An 18,840-nucleotide genomic window follows, 5' to 3' on the forward strand; every position below is an offset into this window, starting at 1 on the left:
CTAGTTCCAATATCTTACTTCAGTTCTGCAAGGTCCTTCAATAGACATGGAGAGTGCACCAGCTCCGGCATCTTTTGTGGATACAGTGAAAACACTTGGCTTGCCAGTTGCTCCTTGTGTCAAACCTGTACCATAGGCTGTGATATATCCAGAAGTCACGGCATCCACGTGGAATTTGAAAGGTGATCCTTTTCGAAAGAACAATGAAAATCTCATATTAATAACAAAAATATAAATATTCTTATATTAAACTATAGGCTGATATTGCTTGAACCTTTAGCAACATTTAATATATACTATGCAAAAAATATTATATATATATATATATATATATATATATATATATATATATTATTGTTGAGTGAATATATATAATTTATTCATTAGGATTAGTAATATTATCAAACTCGACATGATTGACCATCATTTTGTGAGTAATTATAGAAATTGTTCATAAATCTTTCACTAAAGAATGTGCTGCATGGCAGCTTGGTCTCAAGACGATGCGGCTTTAAAAATAGTTTCAGAAGGAGCTAACATCTTGCAAATATATCACAACAGGTTAAAAATCTTGACAACTATATTACAAATCTTATATGAGGTATTTGCAAATAAAATAGGTCATCAATTGTAAAAAAATCTACATAGTTTTAAAATCCATAATAAGATACAATGGTATGCTGAAAACCGTGCAAAATTTTTAGAATTTAGTTAATATATGCCTGGCACGTGGGTAAGTGGGTATATGTAATATGTCAGTCTGATTATACCTTACTTTTTGGCATTTATAATTGTGTTTGATACTAAGTAGTGCACCATTATATTATATTTAATCGATCATCAAAGTAATTGCATTTAATCAGTTCACAAAAATAAACGCATTGCAAAATGTTCGCACTCGATCAAAGGTGCAGGAATGCTTTTAAACATGTGATTACTAATTGTGATTTGGCATAACTAAACCTGCAATTCTAAATGAGATACGCCTGTTTAAATGTGTCAAAATATATTTGTATTTCTATCATTAATTGAAAGACAAATGTTTCAGCGGTATAAAATATTAACTACTTATGAGATTTATTATATTTATACAGCTGTGCACTATTATGAAACTGAAATGATAGTTATACTTGGTTACAGAATATTATAGTCACTTGACCTACCCTAATAACATTTGGTCAAAATATGATTTTTGTTTTTTTTTTAATTTTGATTTTTACAGAATAAGAGTTTTTTACATTAATAGTTTTTACATTGAAGAGTTTCAAATAATGTTCAAAATTTGATGATTTTTTTCGAAATTGTTGAAAGTAGTTAATTAACGTGTAAATTATTGTATATTTATACAAATTTAAAATATTTTTACCTTTTGAATATATTTTTATTGAATTGTACCCTAATTTTATATAACAATAAACATTCACTGTACAAAAAACTCATATGACAGAAAAATAATAAATATAAATAATTAAGTGAATTAAGCTCATCCCAGCAAATAAGTAACTTCCGAAGTGCAGGTTAGTTCAAAATAATAATTAATTATTGACTTGGAACCAAAAGAGTTTATTTTAAGCAGTTGTAGAAGGTGTTAAATGATTCTGCCTAATATGTTTATCATATAAATGTAGACAACATTATATTGAATTGAAAATTTTAAAAATTATTGATATTAGTATTTATATAATGGTCCAGAAGAAAGGAAACTTTTAGCATTCATTTAATACTAACAAACCATTATTTAACTAACATTCATTTAAAACAAATTTCGAACAAAATTTAAAACAATTTTTTTTACTTGAATTTAGCATTTTGACTTGAATTTTATGCATGATTTTATTTGTATATCCAGTAGAAATTAAACTATAGCATTAATTTATTGAACTAACAAAATATATTCTTTTTTTTCGTGTAAAATACTATCCATCCGTTTTAGGAAGATGACTAGTAATTGTTGTCAGCTTTTTCTACAAATGCCTAGTAGAAGGCTACAAAATTTTATTATTAATTATTGTTCTTTCAAGTTATGATTTATTTCAAATTATTTTTTTCTAATTAATTTTCTGTCTAGCACTGCTCAGAAAAGTTACTTTCACTATATAAATTAAAATCTGTCTAATTCATGAAGATATTTAATATGATTATATTTTCAAATACTTTAAACTAGTATTTATAACTTAACTTTTACATAAGATTTTCAGGAAAAGTTATTCACACTTGTAAACATTTTCTGATTGCTATTATATTACTGATTTCTATTTCCAAGTAAAAATAGTAATCAGTACCGCTTTGGATTTGAACTGAGGACTTTGTGGTCGTAAGGTCAAGGCTCCATCAGACGCACCGTACAAAAGACATTATATTTTTTAAAAATAAAATTAAAATTAAGTTCTATCTCAATTCCTATTTACCTGGAACTTCAGCATCGTTGTGTTTGATAAAAAGTTCATGGGTTCCTTGTTCCCTGGGATCATATTTGACGCTGATGGTTCCATCACGATTGTCCTCAACAAAGGGTGTGTCTTTAGTAGTAGTCGGCATATTAAAGTCAGCTGAAAACAAGGAAAAACAAAATTAATGTTAAAGCTCATTTTATATACTATAATTTGGTTCAGTGCCAACAGAAAATACAGAAACGGGTAAAATCTCCGTCGTAAAGTGTCTGGCTGGCATAATGATAAAATTATTAGAAGTCTGAGTGATACATTAAAACTAGTTTTATAGATGCTAAAAGTGGAACATATGAATTTACTCTCGTTATTAGAAAGTGAAATTTAAAGCAGGAAATCTGTTTTAAATTGAAGTGGTAACAATTGCAGAAGGGTAATGGTCACAGTGAGGTGACATATAAAACTTTGCAATAAAAATAGTAAAAAGTATTTATAGCATAATATTGATAATAATTAACTTTCCGAAGGAAAAGTTCATGTTTTAAAAAAAAAATCCATATTGCTAATTTTATGTTTTCTCGACATTTCAAGTCACTCTCAATGTGATGAATGTGACCAAATTTGAAAAAAATATGTGTGTAAGCAGATTCTTTTTTTCTTTCTATTTATTTATACGTTTCGACACTTGATATGTTGCATCTTTCAGCAATTCTAGAATAATTACGTTAAAAAACAATATGACAACTTTCCTCGATTTTTTTTTATAAAATATATACATAAGGAAACTATGAGCTTATTGCAACAGGGGTAAGTAGTAATAGACTTTTTTCAATAGGATCTTAAACGATATTAAGATATTTTGTCTCGATTAGATATGTAAACCGTCCTGCATAATATTGTCCCGGAGGACGACGAAGCGAACAGAATTGTGCAGATGCGTCATTTTTGATAGGTAATTTAAAATTGGACTATTATACAATATTGGATTGCGTTATTATTATTGACTAGTTTTGAATTTTATAATCTTATTTCGTTTCAAGTTTATCAGTATTTGATAATGGGTAACAAACTTTGTGATTGCTAAAAAAAATTGCACCTGGGGTGAGTTGAATCAAAATTTTGGGGCTTGTGCCAAAAATGGAAGTGTTTGAGAGAACTAAACATCCGATTTGAATGACTTAACAAACTGGTGAAAAACGATTTTTTTTTCAATTTTCAAAAAAAAAAATTTTTTTGGATATCGAAAAATAATTCGGATTTTAATTCAAATTTTAGCTAAAGTTCTAAACATCACTTATATACTACAAAAAAATAATTTTAACTTTGCAATTCAGTTTATATAATACTTAGAAATATCAGACAAAGTTCTTCATTTTAAATCCGATTGATTGAAGTTTTAGTTATTTTCTTTTTATAAAATAAGAATAATGAAAAATGATATGTTAGAATAATCTATTTGAAAGCATTTAATATTCCTCGAATATTTTATTAAAGTACGGGAAGTTTCAGCAATTTGCCTTAAGGCTCGATGCCATACACCACTAGTATTTTGGTTTTATATGGCAAATATAAACATTTCAGTAAGCATATAGAAACACAAATCATATATGACGTTACTATTTATTTACTATCATATGCACATGTAATTAAATTTATTATTTAGTTACCGCCACACACTATATCGCTATAAAATTACAAAATTAACTTCAGAACCATGAAACGTCATAACCATGACAAAATCCTGAAATCTATTAAAATATCCAGGAAGAGAGCAAAAGAGCAGCTTCTAGGATTTACATCATTAATATGCGCGTGAAGGTTACAACATGCTCTCGTTTTAAAATATCCAAGAACATCTTAACGCAATTGGATTAGGAATTAGTTGACCCAATTATGATATATTAATATTAATTTCAATATTTCTCATATAAAATTCGAGCAGCCAAAACCGCAGAGCGAAAACGTATATCTGTCTGGCACTGAATGAGATGAAGACGCCAAAATAGATGGGAGTTTTAGACCTGTGTACCGCTAATTTAAAATGCAAACAAACCATAATAAGTAATAAAATAATAAAACAAAATGTTTTTTTATATTTAATTAAATGTTACTAACCCACTGCACGGCATACCAAAAAATTAAACAAAAAATTTGTAAATTAAATATATGAGCATGGCAATACCTTAACTGATACGTTTGTTGATACTATTGACCAAATAAATATAAATTGGAGAGAGCAATTTTTTGGTAAAATAGAAATGTTATGGTGATGCTATGTCACGGGTATAGTTCGTATGAGTTGGTGGTCACAAACTGCCAAGAGGCTATGTAATTGCTGTGCAATCAGGCGTTTTGCTTAAAACCTAACTTCACGTATGTGTTATCGAGGAGACATCAGAAAGTTGCGCTTATGATAAAACTGCTACCTGACGTTTGTGAGTTTTGTAGGTTATATTTTATGTGTAAAGCGCCTAAAGTTACTACCAACTCATGCGGAGTTAGACCCGCAATATAGCATCACCATATCATTACTATTTTATCCTAGAATAGGCCTCTAAATCCACATACATAAAACTGGGCTTACATCTGTGTGCAGTGGCGTCGGAAGCAAATTTTTGATGGGTGGGCTCGTTTTTTTTTTTTTTTTTTTAATAGACAGGCAGTGGGTTCGTTTTTTTAGGCATATTAGCCCATAAAATTTTTTTTAAATTGATGGGTGGGCTAAGCCCCCCCATCAAAATTCATGGGTGGGCTCAAGCCCACGCAGCCCACACGGTTCCGACGCCACTGTCTGTGTGCATTTGTGTGATTGTTAAAATAAAGAGCTAATACAAACTAGTGGTGCATGGCATCGTGCCTTAAGGCAAATTGATGGAACTTTCCGTATCAAAAAGAAAAAAAAATGAGTATTTTAAAATTTTTGAAAAAATTAGACTTTTTGGAAAATTTGAATAATTTTTATATTTTGAAATTTGTTTTATACTTTGATTTTTTCTGAAAAGTTTGGACTTTTTTTTAAAGCAATCGTGCTGCATGGCTGGTTTAGAGAAAATATATCAAGGCGCGACAGCGCTGCATCGCAGTCTAAGGAATAAACATTAGTACGGAACCCACAGAAATGTAAACTAAATCCATACTTCTTATTAAAACCTCTATAAAATATCTGATAATTTGATGTGTATATAATCATTTTTGACCTAAAATGGGTTATTTTTTACTTTTTTCTCCAAAACCGCCAAACCTGTTTTTGCAAAAATTTAAAGGGCATTTTATTTCAATACAAATATAATGTTTTTTGAGTTGTTCAAATCGGACGCTCCGATTCCTCGAAAACTGAGTTACAATTTTTAGCTCTTTTTGTTCCGTATTTTAAAAACGGCTAGACCCGCCTTTGCCAAAAACTAATCAGCACATCTTCTCATTAATAGGAATCGAATTATTCAAATCGGTTGTTCAGTGTTACCAAAATCGTCGACGAAAATTTTTATTTGCACACACATACATCCATTTTTTCTAAGGTATGCCATAATGTTTAGAAACCTCTGAAACGTAAAGTAACGATTTTTTGCGATTACTATAACTTACCTTACGGGAAGTTAATAAAAAGTTATAAAAATACATTGTTTTCTACAAAAAATTGCTAATTTCGTGTTTTCTTGATGCTTCAGAAAATTTCTAATTAATATGTCTGTGAGCCAAAATTTTTTTATTGGGCTACGATTTTTCAGAAACAGCTGCACCAATTTCAATAATTTAAAAGCCATTCGATGAATCTCGATAAGGACTCGTGTTGATTAGATTCGCACGACAGTCAGCCATATCGTTTCTTCGTAATTAGTAGACAAATGTTAAAAATTATCATCACATTTTCACTAAAAAATCTAAATAGATTTTGAAAATTCAGAAACTTTTCGAAAGATATTAGATGGAAATTGTGCTGATTAGTTTGTGGTTAATATTTGCCGGATCTTGATTCTTCGTAATTAGTTGTTGAAGACCAAATTTTCAAAAATGATAGATTTTATGGTTTAAACCATAGTCCACGTGGAACTCCAGGAGTCTATGACAATATTCAGTCTAGTAAAAAAAAAAAAAAAATTAAGGTCCACGAAATAAAAATGGGAGTCTACAGTATTATAAAAATATATAACGTAAATTGGATATCAAAAAAATTATATAAATTCTACAATTTCCTCCTATCAAATCGCCTTGATAATTCTGCACTCGAATAATATCTTGGCATAATATTCCATCTTAAATGATTAAATGACGCATTAGTATGATGGTCGCGCATGAAATATTTATTTTCGTGATATTTCTAGCGCCTTTGAAATTTTTAAACGTGAAACATATAATAAATATTTTATCGTGTTCATAAAACAATGCTTAGGTTCATCTAATTATTCTTAAACTGAGATATATTAAGAAAACTCAAGCATAAAGCTGTTGTTTTATATAATTTTTAATGAGACATTTTAAATTGTATATGTTATGCATAAAAAATTTTTGCTAAATGTTGTATAAATGATTACAAAATATTTGACTAACAATGAGTTTATGACTTAAAATTCCATTTCACCGTTTACTTTAATAATAGAATAGAACTAGTGTGACTAACAATCCAAAAATATATAATTATTTATATCTAAAGCTAATAATAAGATTTAAGTAAATGTTTTATTAATAGAATTTAATCGTTAAAAATTATATAATATATAATACTTTAAGAAACTGGACTGGGGAAGGACAAAAACGTTTTTTCTTCAATGTTGCCACATCACTCCTCGCCATCTTTATTTTCGGTTTATTTGAAAATTATAATTATATACTGTTATACGATAGATATACTTTTAAAACTTTATTATACAGCTATTAACCGGAAGAATTGTACTTGAAAATAAAAAACAGAAATCGTAGTAAATATTTTTTCGTTTTTTATAGATTTTCAAAAAAAGTTAATATTTACATCTAAAAGTTCATATATATATATATATATATATATATATATATATATATATATATATATATATATATATATATATATATATATATATATATATATATATATATATATTATATATATATATATATTCAGAATCATACAAAATATATATATATATATATATATATATATCAATACCCATTTATTGATAGAGCCTATTTATATTTTTTCTTGTCAAATGGCAATCAAAATACAGTATAATTTTATAAGCTATTCTACTATGCATGCATATATTCAAATATTTATTTATTTGTTTGAATATTTCATTACTCCAAAACCCGCTATTAAAATAAATATTTTGTAAAAACAATCTATTTTACATTTGCTCAAAGATTAAATAAACTGATCGTTGATTTGATGGCGTTAGACGAAGTTTTGACGGCGTTAATAATAATAATTCTATTTATATTTTATTTTTTCGAACATAGTATATGAGATCGCTCTGATAGGATAGTCATATAAACTGAAACTAGTTTTACATCAACATCAATTAATTAATTTGTTACGTTAATAATTTTAATTATTACACCAAATTGTAAATCATTCAAATTCTTGAAATATTTGTAGTAAATATTTATGTTAAATCTCATTAATTCGAGCAATAATTTAATACAAAATGATACAAAAATTCAGTATAACACTTGATTCAGAATCGGAATTTTGCAATTCAATTGCAATTAACATTTTCCCGGTCTATTGGCATATTTAAAATTTTCATTGCCAAAATTATGATTATTAGCTATAAACTCATATAAAATTTATATAGGGGAGGTAGAGGCTTATTTTAACAGAGATAAGAAGTAACAGGCGTATTTCAATAGGATATCAAATGATAAAAATATTTTTCTGTTTCCATTGGAAATGCAAATTGTCCTGCATAATATTGTCATAGCTACTGTCCTGCAAGCCAACGCAGTGAACAGAAACTGCGTCATTTTTGACAAGCTATGTAAAATTGTACTATTATACACAATTGTACTATTATACAACTTTTTTTCGTAATTAAAAATACACATAATGTTTGGTGGGGAAGGAAGGGTAATTTTGAATATCACCGCGTATCAACAAGGGGGAGGAAGGGCCCAAAAAATTTGAAAATCGTTCACGTGATTAATGGGCGCCCCCTAATGCGGTTGGAATAAAAAAATTACACCTGGGGTTAGAAACAAAACGTTGGGGCTAGTTGTAACATACAAGAATTATATACAGATTCAAGTTAAGAAAATTGGGTGAAATATGTGGGCACTATATACATATATATATCACTATATATTTTATTTAGACACTATATAACTTATTTATATTAATCACTTAGAAACAAGTTAATTTTCTCAAAAATAAGTCAAAAATAAATCAGAGGTATTATTGTCGTTTTTTATCGTTAGATGTTATAAACAGTTCCAAACAATCGTTCCAAAGATCGCATTCGTTTTAGAAGACAATTAATTGTACAATAATAGAGGATTAGTTACAGCATCTGTCCATTTTTATTTTGGAAAAATATAATCAGTGGGTTGCAAGATATATTTTTAAAAAACAAACTGTTACACAAGGCCCTAGCCCTTCTATAATTCTTTTTCCATGTTTTTGTCGTTTTTCCATGTTTTTATTATTGTCGTTTTTTGTCGATGTCCCAAACATGGGGTAGGTTGTAATCGCATTTTTTTTAGAAGACAATTGTGAAATATTAAACAATAGTTATGGAATTATTTTTACTTGATTCAGTAGAAAAATAGTTACACCTTTATTTTGTATAAAAATAAGCAGTAGATCTCAAGATATATTATTAAAAAAAAACTGTTGCTACTAGCATTCCTACAATTTCTTTTCATGTTTTTTTTTGTGGCTTAGTGATTAGTGATGAAATTTGAAGGTTCAAGTTCGACACCCGACACAGACTGCCTTATGTCAACCAGAAGTGATACCAGTTTTCACTTGGAAATATAGATAGAAACTTGTTTTTGAGTAAAATCGTCATTGCCTGACATTTTTGCATCTACAAAGAACTCATCAGTGTTAGTAAAATTATTATAATTAATTCTTCAGATAGATATAGGACAACCGTTTGGGTTGCCATCTATGAAACCATATCATCAAGAGATGTCAGCACAATAGCACATGACTCGTTATGAAACAATTAAAAAATGCAATTTAAAATGTATTGTTTAAAATTCTTTTTTCTAAGTTTTCCCATTGTTTTATTGATTTTGACCAGGATTTAATTTTAATCTGAACTTATTAATCAGTCACTGTATTACATATCTCATTAATCAGATGTGATAACTAATTACTCAATTAAAACTGATTAAAACAATAATTTATTCCAATAATATACATTCGGTTTGGGCATTATGAATTTCCGGTGTCGCACAAAGCTATTTGCTGTACAAAATGTCAAACGCAAGTAAATCCTCACAGATCAACAAACAAATAAATAATTATCAGCGCGAAATGAATTTTAATCCTGTTTACAACGAATACATTCCTCGGTGCAGTATCACATGATGAAAACAGATGCCAAATTAATTTCTATATAGAAGGTGGAAGACCTAATAAAAGATTTTGAATTAAATCCAATGCTTAAAATATTTTAAGGTGACATAAATTTTGATCACACAATTGTACGTGCGACAAAGTTGAACATCTCCTTTGATATGGTCGAATTGTTGAAAGATGAGAATTATGTCGCCGAATATTGTTCCGCGCGATTGAAAACATGTGTAAGAGGATTCTTTTTACATCGAGTTGATAAATTAGACGTTGCTAAACGGAACCGCATGTCTGAATCTTGTTCCACATTATATATATATATATATATATATATATATATATATATATATATATATATATATATTAGAGTGGTCCTTAATATGGACATATTCGAATTTCCTTGCTCCCAAGGGCTCAAATGGTTCCAAATTGATAAAAAACAATTCTCTGGAAGTTTTAGCTCTTAATATTGTCTTTTAGATAAAGCGCAATTCAATCAAAGTTTTGTATGGAAATAGCCTTTGCCAAAAACTAATCAGCACGTCTCCCTATCAATACAAATCGAATGCTTTTTGAATTATTAAAATCGCTTGATCCGTGTTCCCGAAATCGTCGACAAAAATTTGTATCCGCACATACATACATACACGCACACACACATACACACACATACATCCATTTTTTCTAAGGTATGCCAAAATGTTCAGAAGGTTGTAAAACGTAAAGATATATAAAAAAAATTATTTTCGATTTTTTTGCGATTATTATAACTTGCCCTACGTGAAGTTAATAACAACCTTCCTCAGAATAATTTATCATTAGAGTTGGAATAAATATTAATTTAATTTATCTTTTGTAAAATTGCTTTTTTAACTTAATTTACTTCTTTATTTGGTATTTTTTAATTATTCACACCTTGCCAATATAAATGTTTAAAACTTCAGGTGGTCCTTTTTACCCCAACCACATGAAGGCTAAAGGTTATATAAAAAACCGCTGAAGTTAACTTGAAAATAACAGTAAACGTTATAAACCAATCAAATAACGTTTATTTCAAAATTATATTCAAGTATCGTAAACTAAACAACAGTGCTCAAAACCAAAATAAAACTAACAATGCAAAATTCCCACCTGGACATTGATATCACAGTTGGCTGAACTTTATAAACCGTATGGATGATTTTCAAAATTTATTTTAGTTTTACTGCTTCTTAATTCGTGCTCGACTACCGATCCCAAAATAAAAATACAATAATAACAAAGAAACTGTTTCGAGTTCAACAACCACTTTATTCGATGTTTATATTGGTCAATTTAATTTTCAACAAACGACATTATTGAGTGCTTTGTGGCGCCGAAAAAGAAAACAAAAGGATATATTTTATGTGCATAGCTATTTTTTATTTACATATACATATACTTTTCAGAACTGAACGAGCTCTATGAGCTGTTGTGCTGATTTTTTTTAGTGACGTGGCTTCATAAATGGCAACCCACACGGTTGTCCTATGTCAATATGATAAATTTTGTCACTACAAATACCCTAATACTGATAAATTTTTGTTGGTGCAGAAATGTCGGGCCAGGGCTATTTTTACTTGAAAGCAACCTATAATTCAAGTAAAAACTGATGTCACTGCTTCCTGACACCAAGCCGCCAATAATTTAAACCCCACAGCTCTAACCACTAATCCACAAGAGAGCCTGAATTTTTCTTGTAAAGAAAACTTTGAAATACTTAAAATAATAGCGATTGTTATGGAAAACACACTATTTTGATTATTTAAATTTAATTCAATAAAGACACATCTAAGATTTGTGATAGAAATAACATTTACTTTTTTGAACATATTTTTAGTATTTTATGCTCTACATTTTATTTAAAAATACACACAATAATTGTAATAATAATATTATTACAATCATTTAATTACTATTCTTGTTCTGATTTTATAAAAAGTTCCTAAACCTTTAAAAAAAACAAATGATTCTTTACATATGTTATATCTTTTGTTCGAGGATTGGGAACTATTTCAAATTATTCATTTTATTGCATTTTTACAGGGTTTTAACCAGTTCAAATTTCAGGAAAGATTTTTTTAAATAAATGTATTAAAATTAAGTTTAATAAAAGCTATTTTAAATTTACCCTTTTTCAGATTTTACAAGCTCCTAATCTAAAATTTATTGGAAGGATTTCTTACTGCTAAAAATCTATCTAATTTGAAAAACCTTGTAGAAAGTTATTAAAAGTTAAGATAAAATTTGTACTTCACGATAAATAAATACCTGCAACCTAATATTATTAAATAAAATAAAACAAAATAATACACTCCAGCCAGCTAATATTATAAAAAGGTTTCTTAGAACGGATTTGAAGAACTGAATAGGTTTCTTTCTTTATCTGAAATTTCTAGTATATGTCTGTCTATCTAATATATAATAGCAATATTACAAAATACTGAATAAAATTTAATTTATCATTCTATATTCTCACAAATTAATAGCTTTTTGTCATAATTAAATTTTAGCATGATATGTTTACAATATTGCAAAATTTTACACATTTAGATTCGAAGGCCATAGATTACAGCATTTCGTATATTTGAAAATATATATCACAAATGTTATATTTATTTGCTTCACATAAAGATACTAAAATATTAGTTTGTTCAGCACAATATAATAAATAATAGCATATAAAAATAATAATAATAGAAATATACATATATTTTTTAAATACAGCCTTTAAAATTTACTTATGATCATGATTTGGTAAGTAAATATTCTTTTTAGCCATACCAACACTGGAACCAAAACACTTCCAAACTTAATCTTGGTTATTTTATCAATTTTACATACGAAATAATATATTTGTCGCTAGACACATTGAAAGAAATTATTGAAATCAATCAATTGTGGTCCATATGAAAAATATTTTGAATATTTTTTTGGAATATTTTGCGATTTAAATGTTCTATAAAATCATTAAATCATCAATGATTTAATTAAATCATCTAAATTTAAATTAGTGTTTAATGACAATCTATGAAGAGTCAATTTTTAGAAATTAGTTAAATATTTAAATACCGTTTGTTAATAATTCAGGAAGCTTCATTAAATAATAATTTTAATTCTTTAATTTTTTGATTACTATTTAATTAATAATTATTAGAATGTCCAAAGTTCCCGAGATACTATTTTACTAAGAGCTTAACAATTAAATTATTTAATTGTTCATTAATTTTAAATAATAAATTCCATTAATAAATTATTTTTCTCTAAATTACCATTTTAAATTACAAATGTATAAAAAACACTTTACATTACACCATCTGAAGTTTTTCTGAACTTATCCAAGTGAAACAAAAGCTCGTCCATAAATCAACCAGAAAATCTTTAAAAGAATCCTTAATTTGTCAAACAATATTTATTTATTAGATTGTTGTGACATATATGTTATAAGAAATATTTATGATCACAAAAAACACTCACACAATATTAAAACATATAACCAAAAATAAAATTTCAAGATATGAAAAAATTATTAAGTGACAAACTGAACAAATCGTCGGCACAGCTGCGAAGTGCTTTTGGCAGACTTAAATTTTTTTTATAAAATAATGAACTTATATAATGGAAACAAATTGGTTTAAAACGAAAATATAAGTAGTATCAAAGTAAAGATTTGACAACGATTTATTTTTATATCCACTTAATTTAATTTTGATATATGAACTATCCTATTTTCATAGTTATGTCTCATATTGCATGTATTGAAAGTCATAGATTTTTCGAAATTATTTGACAGTGAATATTGCAATAATTAAATACAATATTTTTTTCTACATAAAACTTCTCGTATTATTTATGTAATAGTCAAATAAAATAGAAAATCTCCTAGAGAAACAGATATACTCTCCTAGGGAAAGTCTTAGTTTCTTAGAAATTCTTTGGCAGTGAATAGTACATTAATTAAATATAATAGGTTCTTATTTTTATAGAACAGAATAACTTCTGGTATTCGTTATACAGTATTCAAAGGAAATAAAAATATCGAGGAAAAGTTAATTGGAGAAAAAGCGTTTATTACTCTATATAATATTATACATCATAGCAAGAAAAAACGGAATAAAAAGTTATTCATACAAACGTTAAATCGTTAAAATTAGCACAAATGAATTTTTAAAAATTATTTTGATACTTGTTATATGAAACATCGTTCGAGAAATATTTTCACTTTTTTGGTTCATAATTGAAATTTCTACAAAATGCCCTTAAAAATATACTTAAAGGTTTTTTAGTTCATGGAATCAAAGTAATAAAATTTGCGGTTGACAATTTTGCAACTTAAGTGATTCTATGACATATTTTTAAATTGATTCTCTCCACAATTGCATTTGGAATTAGCAAAAAATAAATTCCGGTCACTTAATATTTCATAAAAAAAACTCGACTACATATTTGATATTGTAAAATCTATTGTAGGCAAATTGAAATAGACTAAAACATCATGGAGTAAAAAGGGTATCATCATATTTATTTGTTTATATTATCCAGACTTGAGCGCTCTTTGTTAAAGTGAAAAATACTAAAATATCTAGAACATATCCCTATTTGGTGCTTTTTACAGAAGTGAGATACCTTAGGATTATATTATATAGTAAAGTAAAATATGAAAGATATGAGTATGTTTTCACTTTTAGTAGATGATTCAGGTAATATATGGCAGCAGATACTCTATTTTATTTATATATGTAAATAAATAGGTAAGAAAATAAAAAAATCTACAACTCTGCTACGTATATATTGCTGTAAATGAAAAAATATTTTTAATGTTTGACGCACACTTACGACTACCGATGGAGAAAATTAAAAAAAAAAACATAATGGATTTTTTGATAAATCTCATGTAACTACTTACAATAAGTTTTTAATATATAAAGCAGTCTTAAAACCAATATAGACGTGCGTACGAAAACAATATAAACATTTTGCAAAGTTCACAAAATTAAATTATAAAAAAATACTACAGGCGCCCAAGCAGAAAAAGTCAGAGAAGATGCATCTAAGTACAAAACCAGACTTTAAGATCATCCGAACCAACTCGCCAAAGACTTGCTCTCATCAAATATACCCAGAAGACTCAAAAAAACTGATCATTTATATTTAGTTAATAACAAATAATACAGAGTTATTATTACTGTTTGGTATCTTTATGTCATTTATTTTCAAACCTAAAATGACTACCACTGGGTAGCATTTTAAAATCTTATATTTACAAGTGGCTAGAACGACTAGACATGGATCAGAGGTTCCGGGTTCGATCTATAATCGTAAAATAATAAATATTTGCTCTATTATGGAAATTGTAATAATAATTCATCACACACCGATGGAACAATCTGTAGAATCAACTAGTATTAAGTTAAATTAGCCCTACAGCTCAGAAATGATAAATAAAACTAGTAGTGCATTGTATCGTGTTTTGAGGCAAATTGCTGGAACTTTCCGTACCAAAAATCAAGATTTTTAAAATAGCTTTATAATTTTTCACAATTTTGATTTTTTTCAAAAGTTTGATTTTTTTTATATTTATATATTTTTTATATTGAACTTTATTTCAAAATGATTCTAAAATAGTTGATAATTTGATGTGCATCATTTTTGACCTTCAAAAGGCATTTTTTTTACTTTTTTCACTCGATCTCCGAAACCGGTAGGCCAGCCTTACCAATTTAATGAGTTCTTCATATTGTCAATACAATTAAAATATTTTTGGATTATTGAAATCAAATGCTCCATTTTCTCAAAAACTGAAAATCCATTTTTGGCATTTTTTTCCCGTATCTTCAAAACGACTGGATCTGTCTTCGTGAAAAACTAATCAGCATGTCTCCTTATTAATAGAAATCAAACGACTTTTGAATCATTCTAATCGGTTGAACAGTGTTTCCGAAATCGTAGATGAAAAATTGTATCCGCACATGCATACATACACAAACGCTCACCCATACACACACATTGATTTTTTTAAGGTATGCCAAAATGTTCAGAAACCTTCAAAACGTAAAGATATATAAAAATTTTCATTTTCGATTTTCTTGCGATTACTATTGGTCTAGATTTGACCAGGGCTTTTCTATTTAACCCGGGACCCTTTGGGGTAGGGGATACAATAGTATGATAACTGTTAAATACCTGTAACTTATAATAATTGAGAGAGAGAAGCATATGTAATGAGAGAAGAAGGTTGTAGAGTGAAGTTCAATATATATTACAAACTAAATAGTGGTTTTATTCACATATCTTATGGTGATGAAATATTTATAATTTACAGTCCGCTTATATCTAATTAATCATAGTGATCCTCACCAACACATAAATTAATATCTGGTCTAGTCTATGTCTACAATGATGTGACATCACTTTTGGACTCGCATCCAATCTTATTAGACAAATGTTCCGTCGACCTCCGCACAATGAAAACAAAACAAAGCTGGCGCATCGCAACCTGCTCGAATGAATCTATGACAAAATTACTATCAGCCGTACAACAGGCAAACAATGAGTGAAACCACGTGGCATTGTTCATTCATAAAACGATTCCGGAATAGAATCTATCTATTTACTTCGTCCGTTGTAGTAGTGAAACTGAATAGTGATTCTTCTCGTCTGTCCCAAGGCAGGTGCGGCGTCTGGTTATATGTCAACGTCGAACGATAATATCGTGTCAACCACGTCAAATGACTAATACTAGATGACATGGACAATTAATTATGCAAATGAGACTTTGGCCGGTCTCAGAACTTTAGCTAACCGACCGCGAAAAAGACTCATCTTGACTCAAACGACGTCATAATTGAATTCGTGGCTTCTTATTAGATTCGATTTATGCGGAAGAGATAGTTATTTGTGGGTTGATAGTCGTTTATGATTTGAAATGAGGTATAGCACAATATTTCAAATTATTTAATGAAAGAAATACCCCCAAATTATTCAGAATTTATTATTTGATTTGACATTTTTAGAAATTTCAATAGATTTTCAGAACTTTATCGATATTGACATCGCAGTTTGAATCCTTTTTGATGGATGGTAATGGAATAAGAATTAGTATATTTTATATTATGAGGGGGTTAGGAGCTTGCTGTAACATTTTTTTTAAATTGCATAATATATATTGAGATCTACTGGTCAGGTAGAAAAACTTGTTTGAGTAAGATTTTTCATAAAAACTATGCGTAAATTTAAAAAAAAAATATTTTCTGTCTTTAAATTTTCTGAAATTTTTACAAATTATTCCAAATATATATTCACTCTCCTTGCCTTGTTTTGAAACACTGAAATAATGAAAAGATAAAACTATATCTCCACCGAATCTAATAAAAATAAATTCATAATTATCTCACAATTAATCCATTTCTAGAAAAAGTGCTCTGTTACATCTTACCCCGTGTTTGGAACTAGTTCTAACATCTACCAGGCAAGAAGAAAAGATAAAAGATAAAAAACGACTTCTGATAATTTTATAACTTATTTTTTAAGAAAATTGACACGTTGCTAAGAATATTCATAAATCAACGTAAACTATGATTAATAAACATAGTAAGTAAACTGCAATTAATACAAATAAAAAAATTAGGGTTTCCTGTAACATAATTTACATTTGCCTATATATTATACCCAATCATCTACACTTTAATCTGTATATAATTCTTGCATGTTACAACTAGCCCCAAGGGTTTGTTTCAACCAAGCCCAGGTGCAATTTTTTACATTAGTCAAGATAACAATTTAAAGAATTTAGCAATCACAAAAATTGTTACACATTACCGAAGATTGAACACCCCAAGGCAGGGAAAACAAAATTTGGGGGTCTACGAAATAAAAATGGGGGTCCACGGTATATATAGAAATGATTTTAACTTCAAATGTTAGTATTGAGCGCAGAGCCAGCCATCCATCGACCTCGCATATCTCAGAAACCAATGAATGTTTCAACTTTGAATTTAGTGAAGTGTAGTAACAATGTATGTCAAGTTTCATTAAAATCGAATTATGCATTTTTGAAAACGTACAATCTGTTTCAATACCAGTATTTAGAGCGGAGCTACCCATCAACCTCGCATATCTGAAAAACTATTGAATGTTTCAACTTTAAATTTTTGTCAAAAATTTAGTAAAGTATAGTGACAGTGTATGTCAAGTTTCATCAAAATCGAATTATGCATTTTTGAAAACGTACAATCTGTTTCAGTACCAGTATTGAGCGCGGAGCCAGCCACCCATCAACCTCGCATATCTGAAAAGCTATTACATGTTCCAACTTTAAATTTTTGTCAAATATTTAGTATAGCGTAGTAACAATGTGCGACAAGTTTCATCAAAATCTAATTATGCATTTTTGAAAACGTACAATCTGTTTCAATACCAGTATTTAGAGCGGAGCTACCCATCAACCTCGCATATCTGAAAAACTATTGCATGTTCCAACTTTAAATTTTTATCAAATATTTAGTATAGCGTAGTAACAATGTGCGACAAGTTTCATCAAAATCTAATTATGCATTTTTGAAAACGTACAATCTGTTTCAATACCAGTATTGAGCGCGGAGCCGGCCACCCATCAACCTCGCATAACTCAGAAACTATTGAAGGTTTCAACTTCAAATTTTGGTCAAATATTTAGTAAAGTGTAGTAACAATGTATGTCAAGTTTCATCAAAATCGAATTATGCATTTTTGAAACGTACAATCTGTTTCAATACTAGTATTGAGAGCGGAGCCGGCCACCCACCAAACACGCATATCTGAAAAACTATTGCATGATCAACTTTAGATTTTGGTCACAAAAAATAAAAAGACGAAAAATATGAATTGGGCTCCGAATTGCTTCAGATTGTACTCTACTTTAAAATAAAACTTGTAAGTTACATCGTATATTGGCGTTTTGAATAA

General features: G+C 28.4%; 1 protein-coding gene across 1 annotated transcript in view; it reads right to left on the reverse strand.

Annotated features, from left to right (window-relative positions):
• LOC113376293 (filamin-A-like) overlaps positions 1-18,840 on the reverse strand; it is a 43,200-nt gene that overhangs the window by 12,163 nt on the left and 12,197 nt on the right. The window contains exons 2-3 of the mRNA XM_026616198.1: positions 2,409-2,549; positions 19-188 (exon numbers count right to left, since the gene is read on the reverse strand). Coding sequence (XP_026471983.1) covers positions 19-188; positions 2,409-2,538 — 300 coding nt within the window. The 5' untranslated portion in view covers positions 2,539-2,549. The remainder of the gene's footprint in view (positions 1-18; positions 189-2,408; positions 2,550-18,840) is intronic.

Source organism: Ctenocephalides felis, unplaced genomic scaffold (assembly GCF_003426905.1).
Source record: "Ctenocephalides felis isolate EL2017-DRISC unplaced genomic scaffold, ASM342690v1 CF-g0.4_SCAFFOLD_01886, whole genome shotgun sequence".
Classification (NCBI taxonomy): domain Eukaryota; kingdom Metazoa; phylum Arthropoda; class Insecta; order Siphonaptera; family Pulicidae; genus Ctenocephalides; species Ctenocephalides felis.